The 23648-nt window shown below is 36.5% G+C and overlaps 1 protein-coding gene across 1 annotated transcript in view; it reads right to left on the reverse strand.

Moving 5' to 3' along the window:
• Nucleotides 1-17728, reverse strand: part of LOC107048743 (acetylcholine receptor subunit alpha-like) — a gene marked incomplete at its 3' end in the record, with an annotated part of 139590 nt that extends 121862 nt beyond the window's left edge. The window contains exons 1-2 of the mRNA XM_015272099.1: nucleotides 17618-17728; nucleotides 10718-10762 (exon numbers count right to left, since the gene is read on the reverse strand). Coding sequence (XP_015127585.1) covers nucleotides 10718-10762; nucleotides 17618-17728 — 156 coding nt within the window. The remainder of the gene's footprint in view (nucleotides 1-10717; nucleotides 10763-17617) is intronic.
• Between the last annotated feature and the right edge of the window lie 5920 nt (nucleotides 17729-23648).

The following is a 23648-nucleotide window of genomic DNA, read 5'->3' on the forward strand; positions in this document are numbered from 1 at the left end:
GGGGGGGTGGAGAAAAATCGCGCAAAAAAAATTATTCTCTAATATTTAGAAAAAATACTCATTTTCTTTTTTCTTTCAAAGTTGGCTTTTTCTTGATAGCATTTCTCTGCTTCCTGAGCGTTTCGAAGTATATTATCTGTTAGTATTTCATCGTATTCACTAAACATATCTTCTTGTGTATTCATATTTCACTTTTTGAGTTAATTATTTATTATTATGTAGTTTATTTTTTAGCTTTTTGCACTGCGATTTGTTTCGTTAAATAGTGTCTAATGGATCAGCTGATCGGTGTATGGTTGGGATAATGGGTTATGTTTGTACTGCAAGATGTCGCTAGGGGTTATTGAGAACGTGTAAAATACCAGTAAAATAGCATAGGACGCGTGTAAAACTGGGAACGTCTGTTAACTGAAGAACGATTGGTGGTGCGTGTAAAATTCGACTTACCAACCTCCAAACGCCCCTGTTAACCTGTACTTTACACGCACGCATGACATAAAGTACTTGTACTGAGTACCTAATTTAGGTGACAGATGCAGTTGAATTCTCAATGTTCTGAACTTGAATTTAATTTCAAACTAAATTGCTCATGGAATCGCTGATTCATCTTGGAAATTCAATAAAATTTAATTTTTCATGATGAATGATTATTGAATTTCCAAGGACAATTTGGATTTTCAAATCTATCCTGAGAATTAAGCAACACATTTAATTGAATTTTCAACAGATTGAAAATTCAGAAGAAAATTTGGCTAAATTTTCACGATCGTCAGTAATTTTCATTGTCGTATGAACCTGAGAAATCAAATTTCATTGAATATTCAAGAAAGGGATATTGCCATGTCTCTCATTCACTCTCACTAGCGGAACCCGGCAGGGGCGTCGCGCATCATCTCTCTCGCACGTTACCAGCCAAATGTAACTGCCGTGTTGTGACGTATCATATTCGGCAGCGTGGTTTAAGCAATAAACTTTTAATTCATTATTACCGTTAGTAAACTATATAGAAATCAATTTATTAATAGGGTAGGTACTACACTTATGACCCATAAAATTAGTTGAGGGGAATATTTGATTAACAAAAAAAGAAATGTATGCTCCCTGTTGAACTAAAATTTATTGTTTTCATTGACTTCCTCATCAATTAATGAAATATGGGATTTATCAATGATCAAATTTGCTGAAATTTCCATAAAAAGCGAAGCTTTGTTGAAATATCGATGTCCACGATACGTAAAGAATTCAATCTTCATGATTTTTAAAAATAAATGAAAAAATTCATGAGCAATTTGATATAAAATCCTGTCCACGATCAGAACCTCTGAAATTCACATCTAGCTGGCAATAAAATTTCAAAGAATGTCGAGCAGCACCCTACAAACGATCAAGTTCTTCCATCTTATTGAATGTACAGGCGAAGAGTCACGAGGCACATCAAATCTGATTTATTTCCTTTGCGAATGGAGAAACGAATAAATGAAAGTTGATCTGTGTTTTGTAGAGGTGTGGGAGCGATAAAATAAATCTGCGTTAAAATTTTGCATCTCATTTCAATTCTCAGATATTTATTGAAAACTGAAGTTATCATTGATAAAATCAATAAAAGGAATAATTCATGATTGCATCCACATTCTCCTCAGCATTGTAAACCACGTAACAATGAGTTACTTTCAGATCGTAAATATTCAAAGTAGCGAGAAGTGTAAAACCCTGTCTTTGGAAAAAATCAGTACCGCGATATAGACCAAATTTATTCAGAAAGAAAGATTTATAGCCTTTCCACCTTCAACTGAAGTTGACGGTGAGATCCATTGAGCATTATTTGTAACATGCAGAATGTGTGCGTGAGAAACTTTGAGCGCGTAACTCTTACTTTTTCCATTTTCACTCTGTCCTCGATTCCGAGAATCAACCGGAATTTATGTGTTTATCCATGTGACGCTGATCGTTGTTATAAACGGCATAAAATCCTCGCAAATGCCGATTGATAATGTGTGATGTCGTACACGGAGAGAAATAGTAGGGGAGGCAGGGGCAAAGCGAGATGGCCGGGGCATAGTGAGGTACATAAAAAAAAACAAAATAAAGAAATTCAAGGAGAAAAAAACTCGAATAATACTAAGGAAAAATTTTTAAAAAATGAAAGAACTCTGGAAATTCATTCAAACAGCGGCATGAGCTGCCATGTTAGGTATTTTGATTAAAACTGAATTCTCACAATGATCTAGACTTAGATAATCAGATATATTTGCTAAACCCATCCCCTGATGGTCGGTAACGACGGAAAAAATAGAAAATAAAAAGAATAGAATCCCACTTGCTGCGCATACTCTGTGTTTACTGATATAAACTTCACTTTGCTACTGAAGCAAAAGCATGCAAACAATCGATTAGAAATATTAGGATTTCACGTCGTAAAATGGAGATGAACAAGAGACAAATCTAATGAGTAAATTCGGAAATTTCAATTTCTAGAAAAAAAATGAAATTGAGGAACAAATGCCTACCCTATCGTGTCCTAAATTAAAAAATCGATTCATCGAGGCTTTCCCTACCAATTTCAGATTTTTTTCTGTCGTTTTTTGGAGCTTCGAAGGTAAAAAACAAAGAAACAAACAACAACAACAACAAACAACATTTATAATTATTTAAAAAATTTTGGATACTACCCCACTGTGCCCCCAACTGTAATACGTTGGAGGCGTGAGTTGATAATTTTAGAATGTGAATATTGATTGCTAAAAAACAATATTTAAGTACGATAGAAGTTCTGACACCCGCCTCTTTGTCTTAGCTAACCCGGTTTGCCCCGGTCTCCCCTAATTTCGCCTTGGTATAGGAGCAAAGTGCACATTTCCCTTCGCGGGAGGAAAATCTGACTTTGCGCTTACGTCAAGCCGAAAAATACGGTTCTAACCACGGCAGGTAGAATAAGAGTGACTGCCCATGGAACAGAATCTACACACAGAAAAAATAGAATAGTACATTGAGAAAAGAAAATTCTAATATCGAAAGCGTATTTTTTTTTTCACCCCCAGTCAAAGTGTCGTATTTAGGCATTTTTCGGGGGGAAAGTCGACTTTGGCCAAAATCGAATTTTTCCGCCGGGTAAACGCTGATTCTGTATTTTCTGGGCCGCCTAATGCCACTGAGACCCTCACTTGCCCCAAAAACGTAGAAATAAAAAAATTTTACAGTCGGAATGATAAAAAGATTTCTTTCAAATGAACAATTTTTCTAGGTGCGTGAAATTTCAGTGCTCTTCTACATTGTTAAAAATTTTCATCTGAATTTTCCGTGCCATATCCTGGAAATTTTTATCGTGTTTAATTTACACTGAAATTTCAGGAAATATTGACATTGAAAGATCACATATTCCATCAATTGTCGGTTGAAATGATCTGATAATCAATAAAATACTTGATGTTCATTTAAATTATTTCGTGAAAATGAATAAAAATCAGGAAAATTCAGGGAAAAATTGACAATTCATGTCATTCTGTTTCTGAATATTCATGTTTCATTGAAAATGTAATGGAGGTGTGAATTTTTCCTCTCACTCCCACTGAAAACTCACGAATTTCTTTGAATTCTACTTAAACTTGAAATTTCATAACCATATTTTCCCTAAATCCGATTCATATATCATATTTTCCATGAGACTCCACAAATTCCTGAGAGTATAACAATGCAAATGTGTGATATAAATTAAGTGCACTTCCTTCCTTATCAATACCTTCACCCTAAATCCCCTATTTCGTTCACTGAATTGACACATAATGATGAATAATGTAACATCTCCACTATCCCTCACCCAATCAACTCAAGATCTACACCTCTGCGCGGTCTCCCGTTAAACCATGCGGGTCATTGCGGTTATCACTCACCCCCGAGTGATACCTGCTTAGCATACTAATCCCGCCTTAAAAACGCATGTCCCAAGATAGATGGGGAGGAAAGAAGACTACACGCCGGGACAAAAACCTCACCCGACGCCAGTCACCGGCGAATACCTCAGGTTATTACCTTTATATCTCCGCATCGTGCCTGTTAATATCGAGAACTTAATGAGAATTCCTAATAGCGAATGTGTTACGTTAGAGTGTACCTTGCAGACTATGGAATCTCCGTTATTCCCGACGGCTGCTAGAGAGCAGTCTCTTGGAAGTTGAGGCCTCCCTCTCAGTGCTCCCCCCTCTCTCCCCCCCCTCCCCCCACATTGTTGTACATATATGTAGGCTTGTCATTACTACCGAGAGTTGCACGTACTGCCAGTGAGTGGAGACACTGGTGCTGCAGGCAACCACATTTGCACGGTCATGTTATGTGTGTCTAGACGGGGGATTGGAGTTGAGATAGCTCGATGTACGTGCGCCGTGCGNGGGGGGGGGGGGGGGGGGGGAGGTGGGAAGATTTGAGCGAGGTTTTGGCGGGGGAGAATACGGACGTTGAGGGATGACGTGTTGTGTGGGAATCATCCCAGTGGAAATTGGCTTATGTCACAGGCATTTTGATTTTGAATAAATATTTTGTTGTGGCCGAGATTACTTTCCGGGAAAGGAGTGCTAAGGTGGAGGTCAAGCGACATTTCTCCTGGGTAATCAGTTCCATGGAATAAAATTTAATTAATACACTTGAAGAAAAAATTAGGATTCCACGGACGGTTCAGTAGCTTTTGACAGGAGTGACATTGAATTCGATTTAGAGAACGGGACTCATGATATTTCGATGAATGAAGCAAAGAGAAATGTCCTACGTTTCAGGGAAGATTCGTATTAGCTTTGATTTTTTTTTCTTAAGATGTAAGACTTGACCAAATGATGTAATTTTCCGTCAATTTTTGGTCCGTCTTTGATTTAAAATATGAAAAAACACAGAACTAAGGTGTGAGGTGCGCGCCATGTACACTTAGTTAATCAGTAAATGCATACAGAATAACCTGAACATTAATTGCAATTATTTTTCCCGTATTTTACGTTTCTTAATCCGTAATTAACGACGAAGAAAAAAAAGTTATTTCAGACGTAAAGTACGATGTCTTTTTTCGTAAATTATGCATAAAAAACACGTTTCTATTAAGATCATAATTTACCAATTTTTAATTGACCAGCTGATCAATTAAAAATATATGATTGGCTGTCCACCCCCCCCCTTCCCCTTCCCCCACCACCACAAGGGAAGGCATATAAGGACTACCCCTAGACATCGGAGCTCAGAATCGGAGCTCATAGCCCTGAAGATGCAGACTGCAATGTTTGCGAAACGTCGGCGCAACGCTGAATCCAAACGCGGCATCCATCCGGAAGCCAAAGATTTCATTAATCATGGCCGCGAAAGCCTCAAAACTAAAATCATAATTTACCATTTTTTAAGTGTGAAATAAGCTTGGTGAATCGTAAAAGACGCTAGTTCTGGCGGGAAATTAACGTTTTTATAGTGACTGCAGAATACGCCTTTTTAAAGCCTAAATTCCAATTTTCACGACGGAAAAAAAGCCACCAGATATTACATTGGTGTAGGGTGACGGCGCATGGAACAGAATCCACATGGAGACATGTCTGCGTACACAAATTAGAATCGAGTAAATAAAATTGACGGGATAATCTTGCGATCTAATTGGTTATATGGATGCATCTCCGTGTGGATTCTGTTCCATGGGCAGACACCCTTAAGCGTAAATTACGTTTAGGGTTTTAGCAAACCATAAATTACGGTTAGCAAAACGTAATTTTCGTTTAGGTTTTGCTGTGTGTAAAGTTTTTTATTGTTTTAACCCCCAAATTGATACACAAAACGGCTGTTATCCAACTTCTCGTATTTTATGCGCAAATTTAAACCCAGTTTGAACTTTTTCCGCGATTCGGATTAATAATTACTGATGATTTTGTTCATAGTGAGTCCGAGTGAGGCCGGTACTCAATACCACTCACAATCAGTAATTCTATGCGTTGTAGTGATCTGCAATATGCACAACCCACAATATTGAACAAAGAAACGTCGAAGGTTCTAATATAAGGTGTTATGATAATCAATATATTCATAAATTCTTTATATGTTTATTCCTTCAAACCACATGAATCACACTGTTAAAAATATTCCACTGAAATTTCTGGCAAGAGTCTTGGACATTTCTAACAAGTTACATTGTCACTGAAATTTCAAGGAATTTTTTCATTAACAATTCATAATTTCAGGGACAAATGAGTGAGAACCGCAAAATTCATTCTAATTATTGCGGGGCAATTAGTGAAAAGTTGGGAAAATTCAAAGCAATCTTTTCTTGAATTCCAAATTCCTCTGAATTTTCAGAGAATTTTTTCAAAATTTTTTAGAATTCCAAGAATTTTAAAGGGATTCGCTGAATATTCATTTTCACAGAAGAAGGGACATTTATATAGCGTTCCACATCTTGTGAAGTCACAGGATATTGTTGGATAGGATTTTGGAGTAAGTAGGGTTGGAACCGGGATTGAAAATTCATGTAAATTGCGGAATTTTCGTTTTTCTGCCGCAAAAAAATGGGACATTACTTGAATTTTCAGAGAAACTTGAAATTCCATTAACGTTTTCTCCTTAAATCGAATTCCGAGTATTTTTCCGGAAAATTCAGCTAAATTTTTTTAACAGTGCAACTTAAATAATTAATGAAAAAACAAGGACTCACTTCATAATTCTCCATGGAATGATGAAGCACGTATTCCTGTTCACTCTATTTCTCAATCTTCACTCCATCCACTTCATATTTTCTTTCCATAATTTGACAGTGATTGGTTCGAGGTTAGATTACAGCAGGAGAGATATACGTATAGCAGACTACATGAGCGATATTTGAGTCCTGCCGAAAGCTATCACCCGAGGGCGAGTAATACCGCTCAATCGACTTTTACATTCGTTCTTTATTCATTTTGTAAATTCTAGAAAGTGGTTAAGTCTGCACATTCAACATATAACGCAGTGGATAGTCAAAACCTTCAAAAGAATTTTTTTTATCTTAATTAGAGGTTTAGGATGCAAAATTAAAATTGTTCCTCAGGTAAGCGGTACAGACATACCCTCCCACAGTACAAAAAATCAAATGCCCGCAAAAACCGGAATTGAGTGAATCAAAGGAATTCATTTTCCAATGGAGTAATTAAAATCATTGTAACAACCGAGGAATCCGGAGGAATGGTAAAGTCAAGCAGAGATGCAGATAGGTACGTTAATTGGTACGAGATAATTATTCTTTAATTGTCCCTGGTACCGCTGCCCTCGTTGATTCCGTAGCCCCTATTGTTAGTTTACCGTTTCCCTTTTTTTTCAAGAGAAGTTCTTTTTTGCCGGAGCACTTAGTTCCAGGTAGAGAGCTTTCCGGCAATTCCGAGTGTCTGCGCGCCGTTGTATACATTTACTCAGCAATGGAATCCAGGGTTTAATGACACTGGGTCAGACGCAGTTACTCGATACTACGGTTTTATTCAATAGCTGGGTTTTTGATTGCTTGAATTGAGATGACTTGTCTACATTTTCATTTTTCTTCTTCGCTAATTAATTCTTTAGTAAGGTAATAAAAGCAAATTTGTTACCTAAGCGATTGTTGTCCTCAAGGAATAATACAATTCCTGGACGTGAATAAGAAAGCTTCATCAATCAACCAATCAATCACTATTCTGTAAACATTGCGGAATCTGGTAGATTTAGCGGAAGATATCGTAACCCCAAGCAGAAATTTGGTCAGGCGGGCCTTTGGACAGGGAAAGCCCTGCTCCGTTATCAATACGGGATACCTGGCTACGGCGGGGCAGATCAGGATCTGAGGGGGACCGTTTTATATTCATGTTACTAATAAAATTTTAATGTTGAAGCAGGAATGTCACACTGATAGAATGATTCATTTATTCCAAACGAGATTCGTTAACGATTAACGAATGGTAGAGTTGAATATGACCAAATGAATATTCGTTAATATTTAACGAATGGTTCACTTGAATGGCGAAAGTCAAGTCAAACAAGGCTCCTCAAATATACATTCGTTAACTATTAACGAATGAACATTTGGTGAGACCGCATAGATCCTAACTTCCAACCAAAATCTATTCGTTAACAATAACTAATCCGTTCTATCTGTGCACACGGAGAGAAATTTTCTAGAAAAATTCTAGTACGAATACTGGAAAAAATCATAATCCACCGGCTGTGAAAAATTCTGGTGCTGTTAAGGTAAAATTTCTTGGTATTTCTGGTAAAATTTCTGAGGATTTCTGTGAAATGTTCACAGAAATACGGGGAAAAATTCACGTTTTCCCCAATAATGAAATTGCTAGTGCCGGCACTGGAATTTTTTTCCTGGCCGTCAATTTGTGCCTCTTTTCCCGTGCTAGCACTAGTTTTTTTTTTAAATTTCTCTTCGTGCAGAACCTTTTGGGTTTACCGTGATAGAAAAAAATTAAAGTCTGATCAGGCATGTCTGATCAGGGCAACTTCAGGGCCTTTTTCACACTGATAAAATGATTCATTTATTCTAAGCGAGATGCGTTAATGACACTTCTAAAAATTTTTGTCTGAATTTTTCGTGCCAAATTCCGAAAATTTTTATCGTGTTCAAGTTCCACTGAAATTTGACGAAATCTTGTCCTTGAAAAATCAAATATTCCATTGATTTTCTGTTCAAATGATTTGGAAATCGATAAATTACTTATTCTGTTAGTTCAATTATTCTGTCAAAATTCAGAAAAGTCAGCAACATTCAGGCAAAAATTGAAAATTCATGTCATTTTGTTTCTGAAAATTCATGTTGCATTGAAAATTCAATCAAATTGTGAAATTTCATAACGTAAACTGAATCATTGTATGTGGGATAAAACGGTTGTTAAGGGTTTTTAAATACAAAATTACTGATTCATAAACATCTTAATTTTTATTACACAAAAAATAACTATTCTGATCACAAATAAAGTCTAAATTACACGAAATTAATTGATTAAAAGTCCAAATTGTCTGTTGACTGAGGAAAAAAAAATCCCCACGTTTACACTCAAAAAATGAAATTTTTGCACTTTATGGGATTAAGTTCTTGGTTTATGTGATGACTGTTTCACTTTTATATCCCCATTTCTCATTCATTGACGGTTTGAAAATAGCCATAAATGAGAAATGAATTTTCTTCAACTTTTTTTTTCATGAAATCGTAAAACACACGGAGACGGGGAGTGGCTTATCATCCGACCAGCTATTTTCTGTAAAATGCTGCGACAACTTAGGGCTAAATAAAATTTCATCTCACATTTATTCTCTCACATCAGTAACCGGTATATAATCTTGATCTCAGTGCCATGCGTTCTACACCAAGAAAATTTTTTTCTTAATCAAGTAAAAATTTCTATTTTAAATTTTTTTACTTATTTCAAGAATATTTTTGTTGCTAATGAATAAACTTGTTTACTCATTTTAAGGAAAAGAATTTGATTATATTAAACAAACCATTTATTTATTTCAAATAAATGGTTTTATTTTAAGAAAATCACATTTTCATGTATTTTGTGAAAGTATTTTGAAAGTGTGTTTCAACAATATTCGTGGGCTATGTGGAAAAAGGTCATATTGACGATTTTCGGTGTTTCAGGCCGACTAAGTGGAAAAAGGTCATGTGAACCCAATCTAGGAAACGTAAAATCTGGACGATTTCTCTAGAATGATTCCGATCCAATTTTTGATTAGACTTTTCACTCCAGCATATACGACCTTCTTTCACCATCCACTCCCTTATAGCGCAACCATGGAACAGAAATTTCTCCCTTCCCCCTTCTCCATAAATGTCTTACGTGATGTATATATGGCCCGAGTAAATATAGTTAGCCGAGTAAATCTATTTATTCCACATGTATTCAAAGCCACTTTTAAAATGGTTTGATAATGATGGTTAGAATTCGAATATCTTCAAACGTACTATGTACTACTGTGCAAAAACGTATAAGTCGTGGGGTCTTGAGTGTTCTATTCCTGTCGTCCTTTCTTATTATATCCATCATTTTTTTTAAATTTCAATGAATATCATACAGGTGTTCGTTTTTCAACTCCGTCGTATCTTCATAGGACAATAAAATTAAAAATAATTTCATATGGATATGTCTTAATTGTGAAGAATTGATTTTTTTTCTCAGTAAAGTAATTAAGTTCTTTAAAAAACCAGCGGTTGTTGGCTTTCTGCTTTCAGAATTTATTAAAGTTTATATGTCCCTGCCAACTTGTAGTTGCCGTACAGCCCCTAATAATTATTACATGTTTTTTCTTCAATCTTTTTCGAGTTTCTTATCATCTCAAAGCGATAATAAATTATTAGAATCAAATAAATATTGTATGATTCCAAAAAAATTGATTTCATTCAAATAATTAAATTTTCTTAATATAAGAAAACTGTTTATTTTGTGTAAATGAAGAATTTATTCGAATCACATCAAGATTTATTAATAGTAAAACAACTTCATTTGGTACTATTTAAATAAACTTATTCATTTGATTCAAGTAAATCATTTTTCCGGGTGTGGAGCCACAAGTATCTCGATTTCAGTACAGTGGCTCTGGAAACCGGAAACTTTTCATTTCATTTCATTTTATGTCTTTGATTCCTTTCTGTGCCCGTAAATTCACTTTGGAAAATCCTTCCAATACTCGATTAGTCACTTAAATTCATCTCGTCAAATTGATGAATATTTCCTTTCAGAAAGATTATTCTGCTTACCTGTTCCACCCAGAGGTTGGTCGTCATGATTTGATTCTTCAAATTCTGAAACAGAAAAGAACGACCGAGATGAAATTTTCAGTCACATCAGGCGGATAAAAAAAGGAGCAAAAAATCGATGGACACGAGAGAGGAGCTTTACTGAGAGAACTGCTTGGTGAACGTCACTTTCAATCTCGCCTAGTGGCCCTGGTACGAATGAATGTACCCGTGAGAGTGTCCGGACACTCCCGAAATCGCTTTCGAGATCACCAGTATTCACATGCAAAACTCAACTCACCCGTTGAGTACAGTTTTATTCCCGAACGTGCGATAAAAAGTTGATCCAATTTTTTTTTTAAATCCTTTTGACCCTTGGTATCGGTACAGAGAATTCGACAACGAAATTCCGTAATTGTCAATTCAATTTCTTCTTATGGAAGGGAATGAATTTTCGACATTGTTTTTATTTTGTTTCATGTCTGGATTCCACTTTTTTGGGGCAATATAAATTTTGGAAATTTGCAGGCTTGTTACTCCTTCGGAACTGCTGTGTAACGCATAAGTTTTAATGAGTTTGATAGTTCTTCCACGTTAGCAGTTGAAACTCGCCAACAGGAATAACACGTGATGGAAAGAATCAAAACGAACATTACTTCCGAAAATGAGGGGAAACACGTGCGAAAGCAGGAGTGATAAAGCCAGTTATATCTCAAAATTCGCTCACTCAAAAATTTCAATTGATGTTCCAAGCTGTGCCCTATGAAATCATATGAATGAAAATTATTAGGGGGGCACAAACGTAAATTACGTTTAAGAAGCCATTTCATACTTTCTGAAGAGTAAAAAATTCAATGGAAAACCTAACGAATTCACTACAAAATTTTATTGGTATTCTATAGGAATTCTATGGGGTTCTTATAGGATTTTTGTTGGAATTCTATTGAAAAATTCTATTTGTTTTTTACGCTGATTCTACTGGATATTCAATAATAAAAGTCAATAGATTTCGAATTTCTGCTTGAAATTTTCTCTATAAGAATGCTTGGGCATTAATTTTCTAAGTTTTTTTCACTCGGATTCTGTAATACAAAATAAAATGAAATCCAGCGGAAAAAACTTGGAAAATTTGTGCCGAATAATTCTAGTAGAAAAAATCCCAAGAGGAAAATTCGAACAGAAATTTTAAAAATATTGGCTTTTTCCTCTCAAATATGCCATAGAATCAGCGCAAAAAACAAGCAGAATTTTTCAATAGAATTCCGATAGAAATCCTACCGAAACCCCATAGAATTACTATAGAATTCGAGACAGAATTCCAATAGAATTTTCTTTTTGAATTCGCTAGGTTTTCTATTAAATTTTTTTATACGTGTATCATTTACTTATCAAAGGAGATATCAAGAATTTTTAAAAATTTCAAACGTTCCACTTTGGCGCATTCTCCCCTAGATACTCGAAATTTACTTTGTTCACAATCCGTGAAACACCCTGTATAATTGGAGAATACAATCGCACAAATGAGAGTGATGTGGGTGAAGCACGCATGAGGTCTTTGACAAGCATTTATTACTGCAATGTGGAAAATCATTACGATAATTCAAACGAAATTAAATTGCCTCAATTAACACCGTGGAAATGCGATGTAGTACTGCGTGACGAAATCCATTTCATTAAAGTTATTGTGAATGTAACAGAAATCCACTGGAAAAAGCACTCCACGAACCAAAAATTATGCAATTACTCAAATGAATTCCATTGATGTCTGAAAATGATGAGAGATATTGCTATCAATTTTCGAAGATTCTATTGACAATGGAGAAATAATTATTCGTGATAGTACATCTCCGAGGGGTAGAGTACAACTCGAAGGTTGAATTAAGGTCAATTCAGTGAAGCGTGCAAATAAGATCAATGGGAGCTCAGAGAATTTGGGTTGATACCAAATCACTCGTACATCCTGCTGATGTGCACTATTCCCACTGCATTATCATGAACTCCGTGAATGCAACGAAGTGCATTAGGCTGTATCTGAATTCAACAGTTTCAATTCAATGAATTCAATCATTGGTAGATTTATCGTCAGGTGGGCAGTAATTTCACTGTGTTTAATTAGTTAACATATCTGTGGAACCATCTACCATGAAATTCATGCTTTTATTATCTAATCGATACTATTCTCTATTTTGGTCAATCACAATAGAAATGCGGGAAAGAAAACTTCTATCGGAAATTCAAATTCCCTGAGAGTGGTTCTGTTGTCAGTTGTTATACTTAATCAACTTGTCATCGACACCTAAATAAATTCACGATTCAACGGGTCAAAGATAGGTTTTCGAATCAAATTGGCGTCGACTTGCATCAGTCCTTGGATGTATTGAAAATATTAAGTCATATATTATTCTTCTCAATGTAATGTAATTTTTTTCGATTTTATCATGCAATATAATTTCTTTCCGCTTATCCACTCCCCATAGCTCAGAAAATCCCTGCTGAAAGCTCTAAAACCCCAAGGAACTCCCGCCACAAAAAAAAAATCATCAAATAAGAAGAATTTCGTGGTGAATCCAACACGTGTACCATAGTCCATGATTTACTGGCTGAATATTCAACGAGCCGTGTGACATAGAAAGGTTTACGAGACACGAAGACAACCGCGCTGGCACCATTGAGTGGACAATGAAACAGAATGGAGTATAAAACAAAATAAAAAAATTATGAAAAATAAAACCCCTCAAGAAAATCCAATTTGTATCGTTGTTTCGTGGCGGAAACTTGCACCCTTGTCGAGCCAACAGAGTTGGCACGGAGAGCAGTTGTAGATGCACAACATTCCCGATGCTGTTGTGAGCATTCCTGAATTTTTTGAGGTCTTTGAGAGCGGTGGCTGCAAGCGTATGTGAATTTCAGGCATCTCCTTTTACAAAATGAGATAATTTACAAAGAAGAATGTCGAACACATTGTTCCCCGTGCAAGTATATTCTTGCGCAAAACTACAGCTAAAATTACGTGACAACTCACATAATAGGGAACTTGCATGATTTATTTTCAATTTTCTATTCTCAAGTTCGGAACCTGAATAATTCATTTATCATTCACAAACGTTCGAAATGTTGCTCATTAATTAATAATTAATCGTTAAAAGTTGAAGATTTCAAGTGCTTTTAGATCGCTAATGACGTTACACAGACAGTCGAGTGCTGGACCAATCACAGAATGGCTGGGGTCAACGTAACCCAATCTTGAGGTACGCCTCGGCCAATGGAGGACAACTCTCTCTTCTTTTTCATCCAATGAAGCGTTACCTGGCCGACTTCGCGACGTCATGTCCGAAAAATTGTCCTCGAAAACGACTGATTTTCAATAAAGAAAGAAAGAAAGAAAGAATTGAGCTTCATGCAAGGTTCCTATTGGGTGGTGTAATGATTATTGCGAGTATTTTTCATGGGAATTCAAGGGAACTGTGGGTGTTTCAATACAATACGGACCCTTGTTCAAGATAAAATGAATATTTGGGGATTTTTGGGATCTGATGCCGGTCAGACCCTCGTCGTGGATCCTGGATAACGCCAAAAACTGCGGTAACGCCACAAGATGTGACACGCGAGATAAGCTGCCATCTTTAATGAAAGATCAAATTTAGGCTTGAATTGTAATGCTTTAATATGCCTGTGAATTTATAGAAAAGCTATGTTTAATTTATTCAAATCATTAATTGCCTTTGGAAGACAAGTGCTGAAATGCGAGGTTCCGATCATCTATTTGGTCATCCGGTCATCTGGTCATATCATTTGTGATACAGTTTAGTAGTAATTATCAGTTCAGCAACCTTGAATTCAAATTAGCAGAGGGGGGAGGGGGGTAGAATAAAAAAATTTTTAACACTCGGCAAGTCAACACGGAGAAAATTATTTGGTGAATTTCACCAACTAGTTGTTGAATTTCAACAACAACAACTACTAGTTGGCCAAATTTAACAACTAATTAATAAAAATTCAGAAAATATTTTTCAATTTCAATTAATTCTGACTACTAAACTAGATGGTGAGGGCATATATACATTCGAAAACAATCCCGCAATAATTTATATCTTGACAATCGATCAGTGTCTTTCCTAGAAGATATTTTCGCAATAATCTACAATTCCTTGTTAAATTTCATCCATCAAATAAATCGACGAATGTTTATTGAAAATAGAACAAATAGTTGTGGCACGAAATTCAATTTTTTTTTCTGAATTTCAATTAAATAGTTGTTGAATTTCACCAACTAGTTGAAATAACAATAATTCCAATAATAATAATTTTCTCGGTGAAGGTTGATCCAAGCTTGGAACGGTTGTTGAAGCTCTGCAATTCCTGCCTGGAGCTGAATTGTCCCAATTATGTTATGCATGTAATGAAATATATTACTTATCGTTGAATAATTTTTTCGATTGCTTTTTAGGAATTTAATATTTCAACGCTAGTGAAGACGACAATCTTTAGCGTTACCCAGGGTGCGCGATGTGGACGTAGCTGGTACACTGAGAAAAAAAAACATAATTCTGCCAATCAAATTTGTTTCAGATAAACGAATGCCCGAAATTTCCATACCAAATTTTTCCCAGAGATTTTTCTCGCTATAAAAAGACTGAAAAACTTCAAAAGTTTTGAATAAATTACTTTAACACGAGAAAATGAATATAAATTTAATTACTGTTGAAACCCCTTCAGCACTTAGACTCGAATTTCCCCAAAAACCTCGGCATTCTTCCTTGATTTTTTTACCCCCAGAGGTGTTAAAACTCAAGTCATTCTCCACCACTCTAATTATACATTTATTTGAATTCCAAAAGGCCAGGGTGGATTCTCGCGTGCCTGTTATACCGGCGGAAGTTATAGCCCGAGTGCCAAGAGGCGTGGCGTCGCGAGAGAGCGGAAGCCGGTGAAAGAGTGAGCCGGGAGCAAAGGAAAAAAGCCGAAAAAGAAACAAAAAGAAGAAAAAAAATGACGTGAAACTTTCGTTGTGCAGAACACAGAGGGAGAAGGGTGGAGGTGGCAGGTACATTTTTACTCTTGCAGAAGGCCAAAGCGATGTACCCCATTAGTCGTCGTTGGCTCGAGCCTTCTATTAGTGCTCGACCTCGTTTCCCACCCGGATACACGAACGATTTGCAATGAGATATTGGATTTACCCTTTTCCTATTTCCCTTTCCCATTGTTACTAATTCTTAGTATGCTTATTTTTGGACATTCTTGATTATTCATGTGAAATGATGTCTGACCAACAAAGTGACCAGAATCACATTCACCTTTGCGATCCATATAACACTTTTCCTAGGTACTTTTTTAATGAGTGCCGAGTGATTTCGAAAAAAAAAATTATGAGACATTTTCACCCTGACGACAATCCAGGTGAGGGGTAAACTCCTTCGGCGAGAGCCAATTTGATTTCTCGATGATTTTCAAAAGACGAAACATCATGGGAAATGGTTCTAGAGAATAAATTCATGAATTCTTGACAACATAAAAAGAATAAAATAGTAAAAATGACCATGGCCGTAGGAGGAATACTATAACGATACATTAAGGGAAGACTGCTATGAGTTTTGAAAGTCGCGGGCTTAAAATATATTCTTGATTTTTTAAGAAACATTTTTCTGCCTATTTTCGTCGTAGAACAGAATATTGAATTCATGATCTTGAAAGTATTCACGAAATGTTCCAAATTGTTAATTTCCAACAAATATCATGGATTTGTCATTCTAAAGCTTGCAAATATAAACACAAAATATTACATTTGAGTATTTATCGCCTCTAGCGGAAGAGAAAAACTGTAGTATATTCTTCTGTTAATGGAAACTACAGCTAAAAACAAAAAACTTGAAAATTATCCTGCAATCGGTCCCTTATCCGGGTCCTACCACCTGAAGACTGGCGTAAATTTCTATCAAACATTTATTCCGCGTCATTCTATTACAAACTATTATTGTTACTAAATCAATTTATCATGTCATTTTCCACTGGAAGTCCAAACGTAAAATGATAGGTATCCTCGTTCTTGTTATCAAATAATACTCAAAATATATTTAGAATAATTAAAGAATAATAGCATAATCCAACGAAATTCAAATAATAAATTCAATTGAGAATGATACACGGAGAGAAATATTCAATAAAAATTACGTATATTTTCCGTAATTCCGAAACGAAATGTGGTTGTGGGAAATTATACGGAACTGTCACGGAATTTTTTCCGGAACGCTCCGTAATTTTTATCTGAATCTCCTGTGAAGAATTATGATACCGTCACGTAAATTTTCTGAGTCGATTTCGTAATCGGCGAGCAAATTGTGAGTTCCGTAATTTTTACGGAACATTTTTCTCCGTGTATGAATCTTGAATTAAACCAAAGTATCATTCACAAAACCAGGAATGAATTTTTCAATTCCTTCCAAATTAATAATAAATAATCAATCATTGCATATTAGTTGTAAATTTTTCTGAGTGAGCTTAATTGTTAGCTCGGGAGTATCGCCTGTTTAATAGAGTCCATTATTTTTCGCAATCGAATTCAATGTTCCTTTTATGGAAAATACTGCTGATTATCCATGAAATATCAAGGTTTTTTCCAACAGTGCAGACTGATCCACTAACCAGAATTAAACTCCACTGCTGATTAATACGGTGCGTGGCGCTGAGAACATGACTGAAACCCACTGTATGCTAACAGCCCCGGTATTCCATATTCCCCGTATATTGGCAAATCGAATGAATGTTTTCATGTAGCAGTGTGGATAAGCTTCTGTGGGGACATATAGTATTTGAAATCGAGAGATTTGCAGCAGTATAGCAACGCTATCCATCCCCCTGGGGATGCATAATCAAATGATGCCTTTTACACTTGCAGATGAAGCGTGTGTCGATTGGCGCACTCGCCTCACCACTGGCATGCTCCTTCTCTGTCTTTCTCGCTGTCCAGCAGATACTGGCGCATGGTACACTGATTTCTCTCTCCCTCACTTCTGTGCCCGCTCCCGTGATATACATACTTGTGTGCTCTAAGCCGACTATTTCAATATGAATAATTCAGTATTTAGGGAAGGCCAGAATCTATATCCATGTACTTTATATCCTTCAATCGTTTGTCACGTATCTATCTCAATTCTGCACATCTGATTTATACCATCAGTATGAATTTAGTTAACACGAATTTATTCATTGTTTTCATTTTTTAGGCGAAAAAAAATTATGAAATGGTGTTTTGGAAAGGAGAATGATTTTTATCGAAGATTCATAGATCGAGAAGAATGATTAGGGAAGACCGGGGTAAAATGGACAGTGGGGTAAAGTGAAACCCCAGAACAAATATGAGACCCCTGTAAAATTTGAGGTTTTGAACAAATGATTGATTTTTCAAACATTTTTCTCTGAGGCTTTACTGCAGTGTAATTTACAAAATGGGAAAAGTACGGCGCGGCGTCATACACGAAGAGAAATTTTCTAGAAAAATTCTAGTATGAGTACTGAAAAAAATCACAATCCATCGGTTGTGAAAAATTCTAGTGCTATTAAGAGAAAATTTCTCAGAAATACGGGGAAAAATTCACGTTTTCCCAAATAAAATTTCCAGTGCCAGCACTGGAACTAGCACTTTTACCGTGCTAGCATTAGAATTTTTCTAAAAAATTTCTCTCCATGTAGCGCGTTCAACGGAATGTTAAAAAGTGTTATAATTTTCAACCCCTGATTTAATTGATATTGTGAATGATTTTTTCAGTAATAACGAAAAAACTGATTTTCTCTTTCCAATCGCATTTCTAAACAATGTCCTTTAACCCAAAATTGAAAACTTGCATTCCGAAGCAAAAACTCCACAATCGAGGTAGAGATGGGGTAAAATGTGGATTTTTCAATTTTTTCACTTTTCGATTTATATGGGATAGTTGTTGTAATGGCCCCAAAAATCGATTCCGGAAATTTCACAATATTTTCATATATGATATTTCTCGACCTCATTAATGGTCAGTGAAAAACATGGAATTTTTATATTTTCTGTAAACTAATGGTGCATAAACGATTTTTTAATGTCATATTCACGGTTAGTAAAAAAAACATCACACTGAGTATATTTATAATCAATAATGAAGTCATATGTATTGTTTATTACCTCGGTATTGGGTAATGATGGTCATATCAATTTTTAATACTCATTGACACACATATTCCAACAATAAGTATTTACCGTTGGATCCTTATGAACATTTTCTGTAGTCGGAACATAAAATTTGTTTGGTCAAAAGTTAATCTTCAGTCAATTATTGATTTTTCAAACATTTATATTGGAAATAGGATAATTTAAATAACCAAACCGGTAGATAAGGCGAGCCCCTTAACCCCCTTTATCGGAAGTTTAGCGTCCCCTCAGTCGGGATCCGAAGCCTAGCCACCCTTTCGAGCCCACAACCCCTGTTTCCAGAAGTTAAAAAACCCGATCGGACTGGGATTCGAACCCACGACCTCCTAGTGGCCAAGCCGAACTAACGATTTAGCCACCGCGACCATTGGACGTCGGTAAATTCCTGACTTGACTTTCTTTTTTTCATTTTTTTATATTTAAAAAAAAATTGTACTTTCAAGTAAGAACCAAATAAAACTTTTTCTTGGTTATATCACTTCATCATGTCAGTCTCCCAAGCTCAGAATGATTGTCGGTGAAGGGCTCAACTCTAGATCGGGTCCCCGAGACCTTTGTCTACTTATTTGTTCGGTCGCAATATAAAATTATGTCCAAGCCGACCGTTAAAACTCATCTTTCCTCAATTTAACGAAATAGTTTTCCCCATTTACAAAAGAAATATTTTTAAATCTCTTTTACTTAAATTCTCTCACGTCAAGGTAATAAACCACTCAAATTTGCCCATTTCAGAACCTCTTGACAATTGCTTCACACAAAAAAAATTGTTTTTCTCGAAAAAGCAGTCTCGAGACACTTTCCCCAACATGTGCAAGCAGTAAAACAGACCTCGAGAGTTTCCTTCAGAACCTCTCCCTTTCTTTGTCTTTCTGTCCTCAACGAGGACTCAACGTACTTTGGGTCTGTTTTGCAGACCATCCAATAATTTCACGCCCTCAGCTATTTTTCCACCAATAAGGAAATTACCCTTCTCTCTCTTTTGAGAGTAACATCCCTCTTTACCCTCACTCTCTATCTTTAGTTGAGGCATAGAATTTAAGAAAAATCCAAGTTAGTTACCACCAAGACTTCAGAGAGACAAGATCTTATGACTTGATCTCTCATTTATAACATTTAAAAATCAAATATTCGTTGTTAAGGTATATTATCATCTATCTAAAGTGCTTAATAGAGTCACTTATATATTTACGAACTTTAAATTCAATCATTCGAACTTTTCTGTGTGCAAAAATCAATTAAGTATTTGTTCTGTGTTATCAGTGCAATAATTTTGTGTTTTCACTTTCTCCGTACAAATTTCATTTTTCAATATACCAAGGTTTAAGTGAATTGTGTGTCAATTATTCCTTTCCTTAAATTAAAAATTCATCCTGCTTTCGGCTCACTTTCCGCTCGCAGCAGTTCAGGAGACATCGTAGGCGTACCTATTGGTATACCTGGGCTTTACAACCCCAGTGAAGGGTCAAATTGTATTCACTCGGCTATCTCGTCATTTACCCCGAACACTATTTGTCTTCAGATCTGCCATAAGGGCCAACTTATCGACCATGACGAGAGAGTTCCTGAATGTCAAATGAAAGAATGAGTTCAAATTGAGAATTTCACACGAGAGAAATTTAAACCAATTTTCAGTTCATGTTTCATGGCTAATCGATTCCTCATCTAGCCGTTATCCGTCCCGTGATAAACTTGATTCATTGCATGCGAAATTATGAAACATTCAATTCAAATAAATGTGTTAATTTCCTTCGAAATCTCCCATAAAATGGATTTTCATTTGGCTATCTTATAGACGGTTCACTAAATCCTCCTGAAACTTTGTGACACACCTTTATTTACATTCTCCATTTTCATAATGTAAGTATTTACGAGTTCATATTACTTCCCTCCAACTTTGACTTCAACTCAAACTTACAGCAAACAAATGGCCGCTAGATGCATTGAACCTTTCTTGTATTTTTCTTCCCCTTTTTTCCTCGTGTCTTCTATTTCAGCACATTGTTACGATGTATTTACATATTTATGGAAGAATCTCGGGGGAGTTGCTTGGGACAAACGAGAAAGGCCAGGTTGAATACTGAAACGTGTTGCCATTCGTATACATGCAGAAAATGTGAAGACTATACGATACGAGAGTCAGCGATGAGACGCCACTTAGTTGTCCACTGAATTTTGTTATTTCCAGATGCTTTATAGAAATACCAATTGAACCCGTTTGCTCCCTTAAGGCTCTGACAACCTCCTGAAGGCTTGAAAATAGTTCCGCTAATTATTCTGTACTGATATCCCTCCGGATGGCCACAGAGCAGAGAGGAAGATCCTTTGAACTCTCTAGACTCCCACAAGCAGCCCTAAAACGCATCACACCAATAATCGGCAGATGTGCACACTCACTCAAGTTAACCCTAAGTCCTGGCTCGATGGCTCTCAGTACGTAGCGTTTCGGCGTCGGATTCGTTCTCGTATTTCCGCAGTGAAATTGAAGGCTAATCATCTCTGACAGCAATACGGTTATCGTTGAGAACTTTCCCAAGAGGTCTCGGGTCCACTTGAAGCTGTGCAGGAAACCCACATACCCAATAAACCCGCAAAAATTACGAAAAGACTAAAATTTCAAGAACACGTATCGATTCTATTGAAAGGCGGCAACGGAGTCTACGGAAGGACAGAAATCTTCCTCGTCCCCTACTCTCTGAGTCATTTCTGCTCAGAATCATTTACGTTTACTTCAGGTGGCATTTTAAGGAGGTAGCTCCGTAAGGAGTTACCTTCTGTCTTTCGTTTATGATATTACTATTGACCATTCGGGCCTCTCAGTTGATCTCATCTCTGTCGTCGAAGCAATCAGGTATCCTCCTCGTAGTGATGACAAATTTGATCCATAGAGATCGACATGGCATCTCATTCATTATTCGACCATAATACGGTCATATATATACTATCTGCCTATTATGAAGGAAGGATGTTATAGGGGAGGGTAGGGCACCATGGACCCACTGAAAAAATTAAGTGCTTTTTTTCCATAATAATTTTATTAACTACTTCTAATTTATTGTGGAAATAAACATGATCAATACGGAAATAACAATCAGCAAATAATAAGAGTCAACAGGAATGTAATTAGAAATAACCGTAATTTCATAGTAATTCCGAGAACTGGAAATTTCAAAAATCGCGGAAAGCATATTTTCGAATTTCCAAACTCGCACTTGGATTTTTTCATCTGATAAGTCTGTAAAAATAACAGAATAGTCAAATTAACAAATAAATAATTGAACGCAATTTCAAATACCAATAATAATTCTTTTATGTTAAGCATTATGCGCAATCGGCACATTTGAATTTCAAATCGTCTGGGTTATTCCACACACATAATGAGTCCATCTTAGGTACATCTGATACTGAATCCACTTTCCGATACTATCGCGAAGAGACAGGTTCACTAAAATTTCGAAGAGTTTCGAAAATAAAAAAGTAAGGGAGCCTATTTGTCCTACTCTTCCCTGTACTATGCTATCACCTCCAATTCTTCTATATGAAACACCAATAAAGGTAACCTACCCTTGTGAAAACTTGGATTTATATCGACAATACAACACTTTTCACATCAGCAATGAAACCAATTGGTCCAGTGGTATGGTATAGACTCCCTACCTACTTAGGTAATAAGATAGGTGTTGTATTGTGGAAATAAATGCTAGTCTTTACAAAGTTAGGTTAGCTCTATTAGTTGTTTCACCCAGGGACAATGAAGGTGAAAGGATAGCATATAGCATCCCTGCTTCATAATATGTATATATATGTATGAACATATTATGGCCAAATGATCAATTAATAATTAATTGAACCGACTGTAATGGTTATGTGGGTGAGGTGTTGCTCCGGCGGACATCCAAGCAAAGCAGCGTTGACCTGGGTTAGTATTTGGATGGGTGACCGCTTAGGAACACCTCGCTCGCACAAAAATTGCGGGCGGTAGGTACGGTGTAATCAGGGTTGGGCATATCTCGCAGATGGAAGTTTATGACGTGACATTGTCAAATACCGGTAATTTACCTCTGGGGCGTCAAAAATGTCAAAAAGTGTCGGAAAGCTCTTTACAAGGAAGCTAAGCTAAAAAGTCACAAGGGTCAAAAGTGAGAGGCACATCGGCCGGAAATCGTTAAGATCAAACGATCACGAGGGTTATCCTCGCGAAGGTTAAACATCGCAAGGGTTCTGCCTTCTTAGGGTCAAACGTCGCAAGGGTCAAACAACGGAAGCAATCCTTCAATCTGGAGGGTGAAACTAATAAGAGGGTTAACGGGGGACGCCAGGCGGTACAATTACAAGGCTCCAACGGTCATAAAGTTTAAACAAAAAAAGCAAGTAGGTTCACAAGCGTCAAACAGGTCACTAGGTCACGGCCTAGTTATCCTGATTGACCCTTATGATTTACCTACTTTGTGATTGTTTCTTGATCCTTTGTGATTTTCCTGCTTGCCTGCGTCTTAATTTTAACTCTTGTGATTTTTCAACTTACCTCTCCTGTAGGCAGAACAATGACAAGGGTGGAATGATCATGAATTAAGAAAAAATAATCTGAAACTATTCCGTTTGGTCTTTGTTGTTGCTTATGATCATTTAACGCTCGCAAGTTATGATTGTCACGTTTGACCCTTGCGAGGTATGACCTTTGCGACGATTGACCCTCGCGAGGCATAACCTCAGTGGGTATGATTTTTTCGAATTTTGACCCTTGTAACTCTGACAGGCGGTATTCTCGGTAAAAAT

This window comes from Diachasma alloeum, unplaced genomic scaffold (assembly GCF_001412515.2).
Source record: "Diachasma alloeum isolate Michigan unplaced genomic scaffold, Dall2.0 Dall_scaffold_00197, whole genome shotgun sequence".
In the NCBI taxonomy this organism is placed as follows: domain Eukaryota; kingdom Metazoa; phylum Arthropoda; class Insecta; order Hymenoptera; family Braconidae; genus Diachasma; species Diachasma alloeum.